This window comes from Aspergillus japonicus, assembly GCF_003184785.1.
Source record: "Aspergillus japonicus CBS 114.51 unplaced genomic scaffold BO86scaffold_4, whole genome shotgun sequence".
Taxonomy (NCBI): Eukaryota; Fungi; Ascomycota; class Eurotiomycetes; order Eurotiales; family Aspergillaceae; genus Aspergillus; species Aspergillus japonicus.
The window spans coordinates 706,692-723,470 of record NW_020291641.1 but is presented as its reverse complement, the minus strand read 5'-3'; the positions used below and the strand labels follow the sequence as shown (position 1 = coordinate 723,470).

The 16,779-nt window shown below is 58.8% G+C and overlaps 5 protein-coding genes across 5 annotated transcripts; 4 read left to right on the top strand and 1 right to left on the bottom strand.

The window, feature by feature from the left end:
* Positions 1–279: 279 nt before the first annotated feature.
* Positions 280–2,901, top strand: BO86DRAFT_406549 (uncharacterized protein; the record flags this gene model as incomplete). The annotated part of the gene is made up of 2 exons (XM_025674196.1): positions 280–287; positions 357–2,901. The coding sequence occupies 2 exons, from the start codon at positions 280–282 to the stop codon at positions 2,899–2,901; spliced, it is 2,553 nt and encodes an 850-aa protein (XP_025532048.1).
* Positions 2,902–3,649: 748 nt separating this feature from the next.
* BO86DRAFT_406548 (Zn(II)2Cys6 transcription factor) lies at positions 3,650–5,869 on the top strand (the record flags this gene model as incomplete). The annotated part of the gene is made up of 2 exons (XM_025674195.1): positions 3,650–3,850; positions 3,911–5,869. The coding sequence occupies exons 1-2, from the start codon at positions 3,755–3,757 to the stop codon at positions 5,867–5,869; spliced, it is 2,055 nt and encodes a 684-aa protein (XP_025532047.1). The 5' UTR covers positions 3,650–3,754.
* A 108-nt stretch (positions 5,870–5,977) lies between these two features.
* mcsA (putative citrate synthase Cit1) lies at positions 5,978–7,923 on the bottom strand. The gene is made up of 3 exons (XM_025671163.1): positions 7,795–7,923; positions 6,592–7,728; positions 5,978–6,536 (listed from the first exon to the last, which is right to left on the bottom strand). The coding sequence occupies exons 1-3, from the start codon at positions 7,843–7,845 to the stop codon at positions 6,336–6,338; spliced, it is 1,389 nt and encodes a 462-aa protein (XP_025532046.1). The 5' UTR covers positions 7,846–7,923; the 3' UTR covers positions 5,978–6,335.
* Positions 7,924–8,706: 783 nt separating this feature from the next.
* BO86DRAFT_353751 (putative mRNA-nucleus export ATPase (Elf1)) lies at positions 8,707–12,707 on the top strand. The gene is made up of 3 exons (XM_025669543.1): positions 8,707–11,179; positions 11,232–11,798; positions 11,852–12,707. Exons 1-3 carry the CDS (start codon positions 9,123–9,125, stop codon positions 12,576–12,578), a joined length of 3,351 nt encoding a protein of 1,116 aa, XP_025532045.1. The 5' UTR covers positions 8,707–9,122; the 3' UTR covers positions 12,579–12,707.
* A 1,219-nt stretch (positions 12,708–13,926) lies between these two features.
* On the top strand, positions 13,927–16,608 carry BO86DRAFT_302901 (beta-glucosidase; the record flags this gene model as incomplete). Its single annotated transcript, XM_025667550.1, has 2 exons — positions 13,927–14,101; positions 14,168–16,608. Coding segments are annotated over 2 exons (2,616 nt in total), but the record flags the coding sequence as incomplete, so codon positions are not given.
* Between the last annotated feature and the right edge of the window lie 171 nt (positions 16,609–16,779).

Sequence of the window (16,779 nt, the reverse complement as noted above, 5' to 3'; positions counted from 1 at the left end):
GGTGCCAAGCATAGTCTCTCCCTTGGAAGTGGTAAAGGACACCGAGATTCCGCTGTGAGACGGTCAGGATGAGAAACACCGCTGAGGCAGGAGCTGTCAGCTTACTTGAGGGAAGTCATTTTGCTCGATATCGAAGTCTTGATTGTGATCAGTTGTTGTGACGATGCTAGGAGCATGGCTGTCGCTCCAGACATAGAAGTCAAGAATGATCTTATGGGCCCAGAGCGGGGAGTCACGGGTAAACTAGCATGAAGTTCTGTATGTCGATTGATTCAACCAATGGCTAAGTAGACTGTAACGCCACACCGACCAGTGTCCAATCACGATCGGCTGCAAACACGGAACTGAACGCATAGGTGTATCCAGGACATCGTTCTGGCCGGGGAGGCTCCCCAACAGAAGGCCACCAGCTTCAAGTCGTACACTACGACCATCCACGCCACGCAGCTAGGTGGGGATCTCCCCGCGGCGAATACCATCGTCCAACTGTCTGCCAATAGTCGGGTGCCGGCGTATGTCAACGGTGTGTATTACGTGCTGTCCGCCGCACCCGTCGAGGTGCCTACCGATGCGACGGGCGCCCTGGCCGTGGTTGAGGCCACCGATAGCCTCCACGCATCCGTGTTGACGGCCAAGTTGACAAATACCTCCCTTACAATCAACCCGATGGATCACACCTTCGACAAGCTCGCCGCTCTCAACTCTGCCGACAAGCTGCGTGCTGCCGCATTCCCCAATCAGACCGTTGCAGGCGGAGTGGTCGGATCGCCCGACTCTATCCCCCTGGTTGACTCCTCGATTGACGATGGCACCGTTGAGGCGGTGGCGCAACATCTGAGCGTCTTCAAAGATGCGTACCAGAATATCAAGAATCCCCAGAGCCCTGCCTCCAGTCCATCAGCAACCACACCGTCCGCAGTTCAGGCTCCGGCCACGACGACATCGCTGAAGGCGGCGACGGTGGCCCACTCAACCTCCTTCTGTCAGAGTCGACCGGCTCCCTTGCATCCTGTCTCCTTGCACGCCAAGAATGTGCACGTCAGCAATTTCAGCTTCCTGGGTGATCTCGGTCGAGCCCTAGACCACATCAGAGATGAGATCGGAGGGCCCGTGGGTACGGCTGTGCATGCGGCCGGCGATATCGGAAAGGCGGTGGATGGGGTCGTGGATGGCGTGGTGCACACTGCAGAGAAGGTAGGCGACGCCATCGCCAACACCGTGGGCAATGTGATCCACTCCGTCGGAGACATCGCCGACGCGGTCGGACACGCCATCACAACCGCTGCGGGAGACGTCTTACAGTGGGTCAAGCACGAGGTGAAGAGCGTCGGGCGGGTGATTCACGACACCGTCACCGGGACTCTGCATCTAATTGCGCAGATCGGGGACAAGGTCTACCACGCGGTCCTGGATACGGCCCACGCGGTGGTCGGGGCGGTGCAGTGGGTCTTTGACAAGGTCAAGACCGGGATCGAGAAGTTGATCCAGTTCGTGGAGATGCTCTTCCACTGGGATGATATCCGCCGCTGCAAGGATGTCATGCACAACACCATCAAGCTCTACCTGCAGAACGAGGTCGAGTACATCCGCACGGCCCGCGACTTCCTGGATCGGGAGATCGGAAAGGCCCAGCAGAGTCTGAATCAATGGAGTGGCATCACCGATTGGTCGGGTCTGGGGGATGCATCGACCAAGGTCGTCACGGCTAGTGCTTCGAACCCGCACAAGGACCAGACCTCGGCCTCGAAATTCCTCGCCCATCACTATCAGAACAATGCGAGCCAGATGACCGTTGTTGGGGACCACCCGACCATGGACGCCGTCGAGCAGTTGCTCTCGGACCTGATCCAGGCCATCGCTCAGGAAGGCCACGTGCTGGAGGGGGTCTACAAGGGACTCGTGCAGCTGGCCCACGACTTCAGCAGTCTGAGCGTGGAGGCCATCCTGCGCCGAGTGGTCGGCATCCTGGCCGACGGGGTCTTGTCCAGCGTGCAGGTGGTGGTCGACGCGGTGCTAAACCTCCTGTACGATGTAGCGGAGGTCGCCATTGCCCTGCTCGACACCAAGATCCACATCCCGGTGGTTTCCGACATCCTCAACGCCGTGGGTGTCCCCGACATCTCCTTGCTGGACCTGCTGTGCTGGATCGCCGCTGTGTCCTTCACCGTCGTCTACAAAGTGGCCTACCAGCACGCCCCCTTCCCCGCCCACGACCCGGCCGTCCAGACCATCGTGTCCGCCAGTCACTGGAAGACGGTTGCGGAGGGCTTCCAGCGCTCCGACCACTCGCTCAAGCGGCCCACCTTCCAAGGCTTCCACGGGACGAGCGCGCTCATGGCCCTGATCGGGAACCCGCTCAACGAGATCGACGCCATGTCCGAAGCCGGCAGCGGCGGCTTCCTCTCCAAGGCGACCTCGGTCTTCAAGGTGGTGATCAGCGTGTCGCAGACGGTGGCGGACGAGCTCGTGCCCCAGGACCCGCTGCAGAACGGGTCCATCAAGACGATCTCGCACGTCACCTCGGCGCTGGGGCTGCTGTGCTCGCTCTACTTCTCGGGTCTGGGCCAGAAGGCCGTCGGCAAGATCGGGGTGGGCTCGATGAGCGCCAAGAGCACGCGCGGCATCGGCGCCCTCGTCGGCGTCATGCTGATCCCCTTCAAGCTGGTCACCTCCGGGTTCCATTTCTTCGAGCTCAGCCAGGATGGCGCCGGGGACATGCGCTCCGCGGCGATTCTGGGCGAGGTGTCCAACCTCACCTCCTATGCGTCGCGGATCGCCTACGCGGTGGTGGTGAATGACGAGGACCCGGAGACCCGCGCGGTCGCGGTCACGGTCAAGGCGTTCTGCGATCAGGCTTATGCTGGGCTGCAGGTTGCGGAGACGGCGGCGGGTTATCTCTGAGCCATGGAAAGTGGCTATGAAGTGAAATACGAGCACATAAGGCGTTACTGTACATAGTTAGAGCAAAGCAATGCGATTCATCCACTTGAAGAGTGTCTACACTCATTGTCGTTGTCAGTTCGACGGCGTCAAGTAGCGCACGCAGTATTTCGATTGCGGCCGGACTTGGCTACTTGCGGCTCTTTTTGTTTCCGCAATTAGGGCTGCGATTCTTTTCTCGAGGTTGAGGGGAGTCCTCTGCACGCCCTCTTCCGTCTCCCTAGGTCAAGCTCTTTCACTGATGGTGTCCCTATGCCCTTCCTTCAGAACCCAGCCTAGTGCATCATTCTATTTTGAATAGCAAAAAGGGTTACTGAAATCAAGTATACCTTGAATGCCCCCCTTCAGTTCTGCCTGATCAGGAAATGGTGGATCGTACCCTTGAAGTAAGAGCGGCAAAGCTGCTAACGCTCGCAACATTCTGACACCCGGGGGATGCGCTAGGGGGCATTTTTGTGGGGCATCAAGCATTTCCAACGATCGTGTCTTGTGTGATAATGATGGGTCGAACAGACGTGTCTTATCATTAACGTGTCCCACAGGAAACAGTCTTATCAGCTCATTACCCTCTTATCTCGCATGCAGCGCCCCCGCTCTCTCCTCACGTGGAAGGCGAGAGATAAGGCTGGACGGCTGGAGTATAAATCAAGATCGACGCCTCTTTCTCCGCATTTCGGTTGATCCTCGGCCTCGGTGCGGTTGTCCTCTCCAAGAATCATTGAAATAGAATCATCACCCTCTTTCTGATCAAAGTTATCTTGGATCTATCAGCAGCTTTTATCAAGGCAGATGGAATGAGTGACTCCGAAGCATAATGTCCACAACCACAACAACCAAATCGAAATCTAGCAGAGAGAACCGCCAAGGCCGTCGCTTCCGGACGGGCTGCAAGACCTGTAAGTCGAGACGGGTATGCCACCCCTTCCTTCCATGTTTCGAAGTTGACCGTGGGGCTGATCCGCAAGCAAAGATCCAATGCGATGAAACGAGACCAGCGTGTACCGCGTGCGTGAAGCAAGGGCGCACTTGTCCGGGATATCAGCGCGAGTTCAAATGGTCGACTAAGCATGAGGTTTCTTCGGCGCGTGCACGGAGGAGGACGGCTGGGAGCGAGCGAGGGGATTCAATAACAGGCGTGGCGGGGGAGAGTCCCGAGTCGACGGGTTCGACGGTGGAGCTGGAGAATAAGCAGTTGGAGGAGGCGTTTGATGATGTGTCTGGGCTGTTGGCGTCGGAGGGGGCTGGGGATCGCAATGATATCGGTGGGGAAAATGGTGGAATACCGACGGTGGGGAGTTTGGATGGACTGGCGGAGCTGTATGGGAGAATCTATGGCGATAGTTTTGGGTGGTTGATGGGGCTGGAGGGGGAAGAGGGGGGTGCAGAGGCTCAGGCTCAGGCTCAGGCTCAGGCTCAGGCTCAGGCTCAGGCTCAAGTTGTGTCGCAAGTACAGGAGGGCTTGCCAGAAGATTCTCAGGCAGATCTTCCTGTCAGTGGCCTAGAAGAGGATGAAGTGGATGAGCCGGCCGAATTCGAAGCACTCCTCCAGGGCGATGTTCTCGCCCTTGAGGACGATGTACCACAACCAATCCTCTCCACCCCAGCCATGACGGAAACCACCACGTTCTTGATCGAATACTGGTTCAAGAACGTATGTTCGATGTGGTCGAGCTTCGACTCGGACCGCAATCTCATCCGCAAACTAGCATCTCACACGTGGAGCCACAATGCCGCCGTCTTCCACAGTCTGCAGACCATGTCAGCCCTACATCTGTCCGAGCAACTGCCTCACCTCCACGCCACAGCCACCACCTCATGGACCGCAGCCATGCAGTCCATCCAGCAGGAGCTAGCCTCCTTCACACAGCACAAGACCTCTCCACCGCAATTCCCCACCGGCCTCCTCCTTGCCCTCGCCGGCATCGGCACGACCACCTGCTGGACCGACAGCCAACAACTGGGGATTCCGCTTCTCCAGAAGATGAAAACTATTCTAGCGTACTACAACCAGCCGGGCATGCTCAGCGCGAGCACCACCGATCGGACGTACCTCGAGTTCTTCAACGACAGCTGCGCCTACTGGGACATCCTGTGCCGCGTGGTCACCGACGAGCAGGATGCCACGGCCGCGACGACCACTCTCATCGGCCCAATCCCCGGTTCTTCTTCGACCACAACAACAACAACCACAACATTCACCTCCCCCCACCCCTGGGTCGGCGTCTCCCGCCACATTCTAGATCTCTTCGCGCACACCATTCTCCTCTGCAGACGCCACAGCAAGCGCCTCCGCTCTCCCAACCACGCCACCCTGCACTCCCTCCAAGAACTCATCCGCGACATTCACGCCGCCCGCTCCCTCCGCCAGACCCTGACATCCCTGACCCTCCAGTCCAGCAACCTCACCGAGACGGGAGACGCACGAACCCCGCTCTCTCATCTAGTCGATGTGGCGGAGGGCTACCGCCTCGCCGCCCTGCTCCATTTGTACCAAACCTTCCCCGATCTCCGAGACGACCACACCCGAGTGCTCGGTGCAGAGGAGATCTCGACATGGAGTCTGCAAACCCTGGCCCTGGAGCTGCTGGACCTGGTCAAAAGAATCCCCTTGGAGTCGGGCTCGCGGGTAATTCAACCGCTGTTATACCTGTCCATCGCGACGGGGTTGCGGGCCCCAGACTCGTCGAGTGCGGATGGCCCGCTCAGCCAGATGGCGCTGCAGGTCAGTCAGGCGCGGCGGGTGGTGATGCAGCGGGTCAGCGTGTTGGAGTACAGTCTCCCGTCGAAACCGATCCGGGTGCTGAAGGCGCTGATCCAGAGGATCTGGGAGGTCGGGGATCGCGAGGTGGAGGTGGGTGTTGGGGGCGGGATGGGGAAGCATTGGAGTGAGGTGATGGAGGAAGGGAGGTTGCGGACGATGTTTGGGTGATTTTGGCGAGTCTTCGCTAAGGGAGATAACAGGCTTTCTCATATATACTAGCATGGAAGATATAACCACGGTTAAGAGCTGGCCATGGAATCTATGAAGTGCACACTCCTCCTTCCAAACTTTTCTTCACTATTTGAGTACCAAACCAAGGACTGGAATGCCCCAAAGTCACAAAGCTAGATTTAGATTAGCCGCTGTTTAACCGACAGCCACCATGACACCTTCTCGCATCATGTCCAGTTAAGCTCAACTCAATAGACAATTGGCTTCCGTTCCTTCCGCCGTGGATCAGGCAAGCCTCCATCGCGGAGGGAAACTCAAAATACTTTCCTGGCCGTGGCCCGGACCCGAGCCTGTACCCACTACGAGTGGAAAGCATTACGTTCAGGGAATGTCATGATGGCTGGATTGGTCTCTATGTGACTCGTGAAGTAAGAAATGGCATCCCGGCTGTGTCCGTTCTTCCTCAAGCACTCAGCCCCTTCAGGTTGATACTCTTCGGTCGCTCGATGGGCAAGCCCAGTGCACGATCCCAGATCAGCTGCACCAGTGGGCCCAGAGCCCGACTCACGCCGAAGGTCACGGTGTAGTAGAGCGGTTGCGTGAAGCCGTAGTGGTAGAAGAGCACACCCGACGCAGCATCGACGTTCGGATGAGGGTTCTTGGTCTGCATAGCTGTCAGTTTGACAACTTAATCAAGTCCGAGAGGGAAGGGCACCTACCTTTCCATGTTCCGTCAACACGCCCGGCGCAATCTCCGACGTCTGCTGCACGAGCTTGAACACCGGATTGGACTGCACGTCCGGCCGCGCCGCCGCGAAGTCCATCAGCGCCTGGAACCGCGGGTCCGGCTGCCGCAGCACCCCATGTCCGTAGCCAGGCACCACCCGGCCCGACCGCAGCGTGGTCCACAGATACTCCCGCACGGCCTCGTCCGTCGCGCCCGACCCGATCTCCGTCTGCATCGCCAGGATCCACCGCAGCACCTCCTGGGCGGCCAGGCCGTGCAGCGGTCCCGCCAGCCCCAGCAATCCCGCGCTGTAGCTGAGGAACGGATCGCTGAGGGCACTGCCCACCAGATGCGTCGTGTGCGCCGACACGTTGCCGCCCTCGTGGTCGCCGTGCAGCGCCAGGTACAGGCGCAGCAGATCGTGGAAGTCGCCGTGCGTGGTCGGGTCCCCTTTGCCCAGCAGGGCGGCGAAGTTGGCCGACCAGTCGAGCGCGCCGTCCAGCGGCTGCGTGCCGACCTGGTCGACGGCGTCCGGGCGGAAGACCAGCGCGGCGACGCGCGGGATCTTGGCCAGGAGGGCGATCGCGTCGTCGAAGGTCGGCTCCCAGTACTCGGTCTTGGGCAAGCCGCGGGCGTACTCGCGGGCGAAGCGGGATTCCGTGTTGAGGGCGGCCACGGCGATGGACAGCTGCGTCATCGGGTGCATCTCCCGCGGGAAGGACTTGATGAGGTCCAGCAGGTGCTGCGGTAGGTGGGACTGCTCGGCGAGCTGGCGCGAGAAGGCTCGCACTTGGGCGGTTGACGGCACCTGGCCCGTCAGCAGCAGCCAGAACATCGCCTCCGGGAGCATCTCCGTGCCCACGGGTCCCTTGGGTAGCTCCCGCTGGCAGTCCTTGATCGTCTTCCCGTGGAACCGGATCCCCTCGTTCGGGTCCAGCACCGACCCCTCCCACAGGAGCGCCTTCAGGCCCCGCTGCCCGCCGATGACGTTGCCCACGGTCACCTCGCCGATGACCTGGTCGCTGCGCGCTTTCACTTGTTTGAGGAGGTCGCGTTTGGCGGGGATGACGGCCTTGAGGGCGGTTTTGAGATCGGGTTCGATGACATAGGAGCGCCGGAAGAGGGGCCCCTAGATGGGTGGAAGGTCAGATGGTCAGATCGGAAGTTGATCACGCAGATACCAAGGGAGACGCACTTGGGTCAGTCGCGAGGCATGACGGCTGGTGGTACGTATCGGGAGAGCCATGTTGCGAGTATGTGTTGTAAACAATCGCTTGAGAGAAGTCGAAAGAAGGAGTCAAGATCCTGGCCTGACTGTTGAAGGTGGGAGTCTTGTTCTGAGGAAGAGGTGTGAAGGTGAAGGTGAAGGTGCTACAAGGGGAGGCAAGGGGAGGGGAAATGGCCCTCAGGCTACCTCGACACAGGCGCAGATATACCCAGTAAGTAACTGAGTCGGACTAACTAGCCTCGGCCATGAGAGCGGTTGGACGCGGAGATCAATACCGAGAGTCCGACCGAGGCAAGGGAGAGGAGACGGCTGCATGCGGTCAGTTCATACACCGCCCGTACAGCCAGGGGTAGTGTTATGTTTAGTACTAAGTATGTGCCTGCAATCATGGGCGACTTTATTGATGCGCCGATCATCAATTCACATCACCTAATAATTGCGTCGGTCTACCTTTAGTAGCCTTTCACAATAGCCTCCCAACTGGGTTGCGGCGGTGATCAGCACCATGGTTCGGATGAGGATGGAAAGTCTCTTTCTTTTGTCTCGTGTCTGGAGACCGTCCGATTGTACGAAGTACATTGATGTATGCTCTTCTTGACAGGCAACATGCTTCCTGCTAATATCCCAGCAGTAGCCTTGATTGAGTGATTCTGTCAGACCACTTCTTTAGTGATTGTTAGTCATTCTCCACTGGGTCCACGGTGGATCTTCTCCCCCCTCTTCTCCGTGCGGGGTAAGCCCAATGGTAAGCCCAATCCGGGCGGCCCATTACTGCCTGATTCCTCCGGCAAATATGCAGCTGACTCAGGCCGTAAGGCATCAGCGCACCGCCTCACATCTTTACATCATCAATGGCTTCAAAAGCGGCTTCCTGGTCCCTGCTGAGCCACATCTCTCTGATTGGCGCCAGCCACGCCTCAGGCAGAGATTTCACTGCCCACTTGAGCCAATCATCGCCCCCGAGAAAAAGTCCCCCGCCGCCCGCCTCGATTTTTCTCTCCCATCTCATTGTTTTCTCCCGTTCCCCTCCTCCTTCATCCGACGCTGTGTATCCTCTCCACTCTTCTTTTTCTGTGTTTTTGGTGTTTGGAACGCATCCTCCAGGAGGATTGCTGCTGTGTTGTTTGATTTGTGGTTGTATAGTTCTTTCCATTCAGCTTCTTCTTCTCTTATCTCTCTCACACCTGCTCCGACGAGGCTGAACGCCCCTCTCCGCCCCCCTCAAAAATCACGGCTTACGGCTTGTGCTGGTTGGAAGCCTTCACCCACAATCGAATACCCCCTGCATATTTAGAATGCCTCACCCCGAATCTCCCACCCCCGCCATGCAGACCGCTGTCTCCAAAACCCCCTCCGGGGTCCCCCCCACCTACGAGGAGATCGGCTCCCTCCTCCACACCATCTTCAACGCAGAGACCTCCCAGCAGTCCCTCGATGCCGCCTACGCCCTGACCAACCTGCTCATCCAGAGCGTTGGTGTCGCCGGCTTCACATACTACAATATCCTGCCCCAGATCCAGAAGGCCGCCGTCGATAAGAAGAATGGCGCTCTCCGTGAAAGCTCCATGCTGATCCTCGGCGCCATGTTCGAACGCTTCCCCCGCGAACACCCTCTCAGCGAAGTCGTCTTTCTGCTCCAGGACGGTGGTCTGCTGCACCTCGCCCTCGATTTGCTGGCCGATAAGGGTGCTGTCGTCCGTGAGGCTGCTCAGTACGCCATCGACGCTCTCTTCGCCGGCCTGAAGGCCGAAGCCCTCGCCAACGGCCTCCTGCCCGCCCTCTCCGCGTATCTGAACCGCAACACCGCCAAGTGGCAGGGCTTCGTCGGCGCCTATGCTCTCATTGAGAAGATGGCCGTGAAGGCCCAGATGGGTGCGGGTTCCCTCGAGGAGGAGCGCGAGAAGGATTTGCTGCGCGAGGCCATGGGCAAGACCCTCAAGGACCTGATTCCTTTGGTCGAGTCCGGTATGCACGACTTGAAGAACGAAGTCGCCAAGCAGGCCATTAAGTCTATGAACGCCATCACTACCCTGCTGTCCAACGACGACGTCGCCCCCCGGATTCCTCTTCTCATCAAGACCATGGAGCAGCCTTCCGAGCAGACCCTGCAAAAGGCCATCCATGCCTTGTCCCAGACCACTTTCGTCGCCATTGTCACCTCCCCCGTTCTCGCCCTGCTCACCCCCCTTCTCGAACGCTCGCTCAACGCCCCCACTACCCCCCAGGAGACCCTCCGCCAGACCGTTGTCGTCGTCGAGAACTTGACCAAGCTGGTCCACGACCCCGCTGAGGCTCGTACCTTCTTGCCTAAGCTGAAGCCTGGTGTGCAGCGCGTCAAGGACCGCGCCTCTCTTCCTGAGGTGCGTGAGCTCGCCACCCGTGCTTTGGACGTCATCGAGAAGGCCATGGCCGATAAGGACGTTGCTGCCGGCGTGGTCGTTAAGATCACCCCCGATGAGGTTCGCGCCGTCTTGGAGGCTAAGATCCAGGAGCAAGGCGGCCTGGCCCACCCCGAGCTGGTGACTCTGTTCGAGCTCGCCAAGAACTACGTCTCGGAGATGGTTCGCGAGGATGTCAACTGCCGCATGCTTGACCGCATTCCCGCCTGCGTCGGTCCTTACCTGCGCGGTCTCTTGGCGGAGGATAAGCACGACGCAGTCGCGGCAGCCCTGGAGGCCCACTTCATTGAGGAGGATCACCGCAAGTATGGTCGCCCCGAGCCCGAAGACCCCAACGAGGTTGAAATTGTCAACGCCAACTTCTCTCTGGCCTACGGTGGTATGTTGCTGCTGTCGCACACCAACCTTCGTCTGCTGAAGGGACACCGTTATGGTCTGTGTGGCCGCAACGGTGCGGGCAAGTCCACTCTCATGCGCAGTATCGCCAACGACAAACTGGAGGGCTTCCCCCCGCAGGATGTCGTCCGCACCTGCTTCGTCGAGCACAACCAGGGTGAGGATGCCGATTTGAGCATTTATGAGTTCGTTGTGAAGGACCCCAAGATTGCTGCAGAGGGTGAAGAGCACGTCCGTAACGTTCTGTTGGAGTTCGGCTTCACCGATGGTCCGGAGGGTCGTCAGAACCAGCGCGTCGGATCCCTGTCTGGTGGTTGGAAGATGAAGCTGGCTTTGGCCCGTGCCATGTTGCTCAAGGCCGATGTGCTCTTGCTGGATGAACCGACTAACCACTTGGACGTCGCCAACGTCAAGTGGCTTCAGGAGTACCTGAAGGCTCACACTGAGATCACCAGTTTGATCGTTTCCCACGACTCTGGTTTCTTGGATGAGGTCTGTACCGACATCTACCACTACGAGCAGAAGAAGCTGGTTTGCTACAAGGGTAACCTGGCCGAGTAAGTGTTCTTTTATCCCGTTTCACTTGACAATCACTAACCATCCGCGCAGCTTTGTCAAGGTCAAGCCTGAGGCCAAGAGCTACTACACCCTGTCCGCCAGCAATGTTCAGTTCAAGTTCCCCCCTCCCGGTATCCTCTCCGGTATCAAGTCCAACACCCGCTCCATTCTCCGGATGACCGACTGCTCCTACACCTACCCTGGAGCCAGCAAGCCCTCGCTGACGGGCGCCTCGCTGTCGTTGACCCTGTCTTCGCGTGTCGCTATCATCGGTGGTAACGGTGCGGGTAAGTCGACCTTCATCAAGATGTTGACGGGTGAGACCATCCCGCAAACCGGTAAGGTCGAGAAGCACCCCAACCTCCGTATCGGTTACATCAAGCAGCACGCTTTGGAGCACGTCGAGATGCACTTGGAGAAGACTCCCAGCCAGTACCTGCAGTGGCGTTACGCCAACGGTGATGACCGTGAAGTGCACTTGAAGCAGACCCGCATCCTGACCGAGCAGGACAAGGCACAGCTGGAGAAGCCTGTGGATCTGGGTGATGGCCGTGGACCTCGTCGCATTGAGGCTCTGATGGGTCGTCAGAAGTGGAAGAAGTCCTTCCAATATGAAGTGTAAGTCGTGGTGTCATGTGGGATCGTCTACATATCGCTAACATGCTGTCTAGTAAATGGATCGGTCTTCTTCCCAAGCACAATACCATGATTTCTCGTGAAACCCTTACCGAGCTGGGCTTCGCCAAGCTGGTGCAGGAGTTCGACGACCACGAGGCATCCCGCGAGGGTCTTGGTTTCCGTATCCTCGAGCCGAAGATCATTGCCAAGCACTTTGAGGATGTCGGTCTGGACCCCGAGATTGCCGCTCACAACCAGATCTCTGGTCTGTCTGGTGGTCAGAAGGTCAAGGTTGTGCTGGCTGGAGCCATGTGGAACAACCCTCACTTGCTGGTGCTGGACGAGCCCACTAACTTCTTGGATCGTGATTCCCTCGGTGGTTTGGCGGTTGCCATTCGGGACTTCAAGGGTGGTGTCGTCATGATCTCTCACAACGAAGAGTTCGTGGGTGCGCTGTGCCCCGAACAGCTGCACATTGCCGACGGTCGCATCGTTGGCCGCACCAACAATGCTGTTGCTCTCGATCGTTTCGAGGACAGTGCCACCAGCACCCCTCAGCCCGGCAGCACGGCGGCCAACTCGGCCACCACCAGTGCCGCCGCCTCGGCGGTCAACTCGGGAGCGGAAGAGGGAGAGTTGAAGTTCAAGGCTCGCAAGAAGAAGAAGATGACTCGTGCGCAGATGAAGGAGCGCGAGGCGCGTCGTCGTCTGCGTCACCTGGAGTGGCTGCAGAGTCCCAAGGGTACTCCCAAGCCTCCGGACACGGACGATGAGGAGTAGAGAGTGAATGACCGCGATGATTGCTGGATTGGCTTATAGACCTTTTTGTTTGCTTGATGACTGTCCATGAGTATATAGAGCTGTAGACGAGATTCTCAGCATAGAGCATCCATTCCGTTATGGTTTTTGAATTTCCGTATGGGAACGCACTTGAATCCAAGATACGTAGCAGCTTGCTGTAACTTACGGTAACTTACTCCGTCAATACCATACACAAAGTTGTCGTCATGCAGCCCCAGTTTCGACTCCACCGGGCGCGGGTTGCCCGCGGCAGGAACCAATGCCAGAAAGCTTGCGGTGACAATCCCCTGGCCAGAACCTGCGAACTGTCACAACTCCCACAACTCCCAATCTCCCCAGTCCACTTCCTCCCTCCTTCATCATCCAATCCCCATACCTCCATCCCCTTCGTTTCCCTCTCCATCTCCCTCTCCCCCTCCCCTGAATCAATGCAATTCTTTGCTCTCCTTTTTCTGACATGTCCTCTTCTTCCTGTGCAACTTCACATTCGTTTGCATCCATCTGATCCATGATCCTCTACCACTGGTTCATAATCTAAAATTCCGCCAACAATGCCCTCCAACCCGGGCCCCCCTCCTCCTCCCTACCGGGACCACCTCAAACAAGACGCGCCCTCCCGCAAATCACTCTCCTCCTTCGCCCCGATCCCCGAAGAAGAATCCTCACCCTCCGCCGACCTCGACGACCGATTCACCCTCTCCGACTTCTCCGATGACGACAACGACACCCCCCGCAATCACAGTACCGGCGGCAGCGCCAGCAACAGGAGCAGCAGCAGCCAGATCAAACTCCGCCGCATCGACAACACCCACAGCCGCCACAGCTCCACCGCATCCAAACCCGCCTACGCCTACCCTTCCAGCACCAACAACAGCGCCCGCCCCTCGGACGTCGAAGCCTACCTCTCCTCCATCACCGCCGCGGAACGCGAGCTCCTGACCGCGGCGCATCAGTTCGAACTCTCCGACGAGGAGGGGGACAGCGACGACAGCGATGCGCGCTCCGTCGGCTCGGATGTGGGGTTGCGGAAGGGAGGCTCGAAGGGGCGGCACCATCGGAGGCGGTCGTCGACGTTCAAGAAGCATACGCCGCATATGGGGTGGGGGTGGACGACCACGACGAAATACTATTATCGGAAGGTCTGGTGTCGTGCGCTGCTCGTGGTCGTGGTGGTGCTGGGGGCGTTGGTGTGGGTGTTTTTGCGGTTTGCGGCGCGGGGTGGGTGGGATACGGGGAGGGTGGAGGTGGTGAGTTCTATTCCTCGTTGGTTACATGGTAGCGACAGGTGTCAGAAAATGCCGGCTAATTGTGGTTTGCTTCGTTTGTGCAGGATATGCCTCCCTCCGAATCATGGTTCCCGACGCCGCAGGGTGGTGCGCTAGAGGATTGGGCCGATGATTACCGCAGGGCGGAATTGTTGGTGCGGAATATGACGCTCATCGAGAAGATCAACATCACGACGGGCGTTGGATGGCAGATGGGCATGTGTGTGGGGAATACAGGTTCGTCGTAACCGGAATACCCTGGCTTGGTGACTACGTGGAGATTAACTTTGAACCGCAACACAGCGCCCGCCGAATTCGTCAAGTTTCCCTCATTGTGTCTGCAGGACGGGCCATTGGGGTTACGTTATGCCGATTTGATCTCTGCCTTCCCTGCTGGAATCACCACCGGCGCGACCTGGAATCGCGAGTTGATCCGCCAGCGGGGCGTGGCGTTGGGCGAGGAAGCGCGCACCAAAGGTGTCAATGTGCTTCTCGGTCCTTCTATGGGCCCCTTGGGGATGATGCCTGCTGGTGGTCGCAATTGGGAAGCGTTTGGGGCGGACCCGGTTCTGCAGGGTGTGGCGGCCGCGGAGACTATCCGCGGCATTCAGAGCACCGGGGTGATGGCTACGGCTAAGCACTACATTATGAACGAGCAGGAACATTTCCGTCAGCCCTACGAGTGGGGCATCGCAACGGCCCTGTCATCCAACATCAACGACCGTGCGCTACATGAGGTCTTTCTTTGGCCCTTCGCGGAATCCATCCGGGCCGATGTCGCCAGTGTCATGTGTTCGTACCAGATGGTGAACAACAGCCACGCCTGTGAGAACAGCAAGCTGCTGAATGGGATCCTCAAGGACGAACTAGGTTTCCAGGGCTTCGTGCAGTCCGACTGGCTGGCTCAGCGCTCGGGCATCAATAGCGCTCTAGGCGGGCTTGACATGAGCATGCCCGGCGACGGTCTTCACTGGGCGGACGGCAAGTCGCTCTGGGGATCAGAGCTGACTCGTGCCGTGCTTAACACCTCGGTCCCGATGGAGCGATTGAACGACATGGTCACTCGCATCGTAGCTGCCTGGTACCACTTAGGCCAAGACACGTGGGAGCGACCTCCGCCTGAAGGGAACGGTGGTCCCAACTTTTCCTCTTGGACCAACGACGAGGTTGGCTGGATCTATCAGGGATCCCCCAGTGACGAGACCTACGGTGTGGTGAATCGCTTCATTAATGCGCAAGGCGAGGGCGACAATGCCCACTGGATCATCGCGCGCAAGGTTGCGACCGAGGGGATTGTGCTCGTAAAGAATGACCGTCAGACCCTCCCGTTGTCCCGCCGCCCCACGACCGAGACGGGAGCCGTGTTTCGCGTGGGTGTCTACGGCGATGATGCGGGCCCGGCACAGGGTCCCAACGCCTGCGCCGATCGCGGGTGCAACCAAGGAACCTTGGCGATGGGCTGGGGCAGCGGCACGGCCGAGTTCCCGTATCTGGTCAACCCCTTTGAGGCTCTGCAGTCCGCCTGGGAGACGGAGATCGAACTCAGCCCCTACCTCCGCAACGCGGTGATGCCGGCGGAGGTGGCCGACAAGGATCTCTGTCTGGTGTTCGCCAATGCCGACTCGGGCGAAGGCTTCATCTCCGCGGGCGGCATTCACGGCGACCGCAATAACCTGTTCCTGCAGAAGGGCGGCGACACGCTGATCGAGACAGTCGCGCGAAACTGCGCTGGGCCGACCGTGGTGGTGGTGCATGCGGTGGGTCCTGTCGTGGTGGAATCGTGGATCGATCTGCCAGGGGTTGATGCCGTGCTTTTCGCCCATCTGCCTGGTCAAGAGAGCGGCAATGCGTTGATGGACGTCTTGTTTGGCGTGGTCGATGCCAGTGGGCGGCTGCCGTACACGGTCGGCAAGAGTCTGGAAGACTACGGACCCGGGGCGCAGGTCTTGTATGAGCCTAATGCACCCGTGCCGCAGGTAGATTTCCAGGACGGGCTGTATATTGATCATCGGTATTTCGATCGACACAACGTCACGCCACGATTCGAGTTCGGGTTTGGATTGTCGTACACGACGTTTGAGCTTGCCGATCTTCATGTCCAGGGGCTGCAGTCCAAGTCCCGCCTCCCGGCGTCTCGACCGCCCCAGACCGTCTTCCCCCCCGAGTACGACGCGGAGCCTCCACGCAATGAGTCGGTGCTGTTCCCTGCAGAGTTCCGGGCGGTCCCTCAGTTCATCTATCCGTACCTCACGTCGATGGACGGCACCGCGGCAGCCAACTACACGCACTACCCGGAGGGGTACGACCGACCGCAGCCGTTATCGCCCGCTGGCGGAGGGTTGGGCGGGAATCCATCGCTCTATGACGAGGTGGTGAATGTCGAGGTTGAGGTGCGCAACACAGGCCCGCGGGCCGGGCAGACCGTGGTGCAGGTGTATGTCTCATTCCCTGGGGACGTGACCGAGGATGGCGACTGGGTGGAGGTGCACGAGGGGGCGCGGCGGTCCAGCAAGGTGAAGCTGGAGCGGATGCCTGAGCCGATTGAGTTTCCGTCGCGCGTGCTGCGGAATTTCACCAAGGTCGCGCTGGAGGCCGGGGAGAGGCAAACGGTGGCGATGACGTTGACCCGGAAGGACCTGAGTTACTGGAGCGTGCGGGAGCAGAATTGGGTGATGCCGGATGGCGAGTTTGCGATCTGGGTTGGACAGAGCTCACGCGACCTGCCTTTACGAGGGGGATATTGAATGTTTCTGATATTCGTGATGAGTCCGTTGCCCATTGGGAATGGTGCCGAGTACATGAGTAGTACATTGTGATGATTAGTAGTGAGACACACATTCGACCTGAGGCAGAAAGGCACCGTCGCAAGGACATTGGAGGGGAAACTCGGCGAAATTCGGCGGAATCCGAGACAT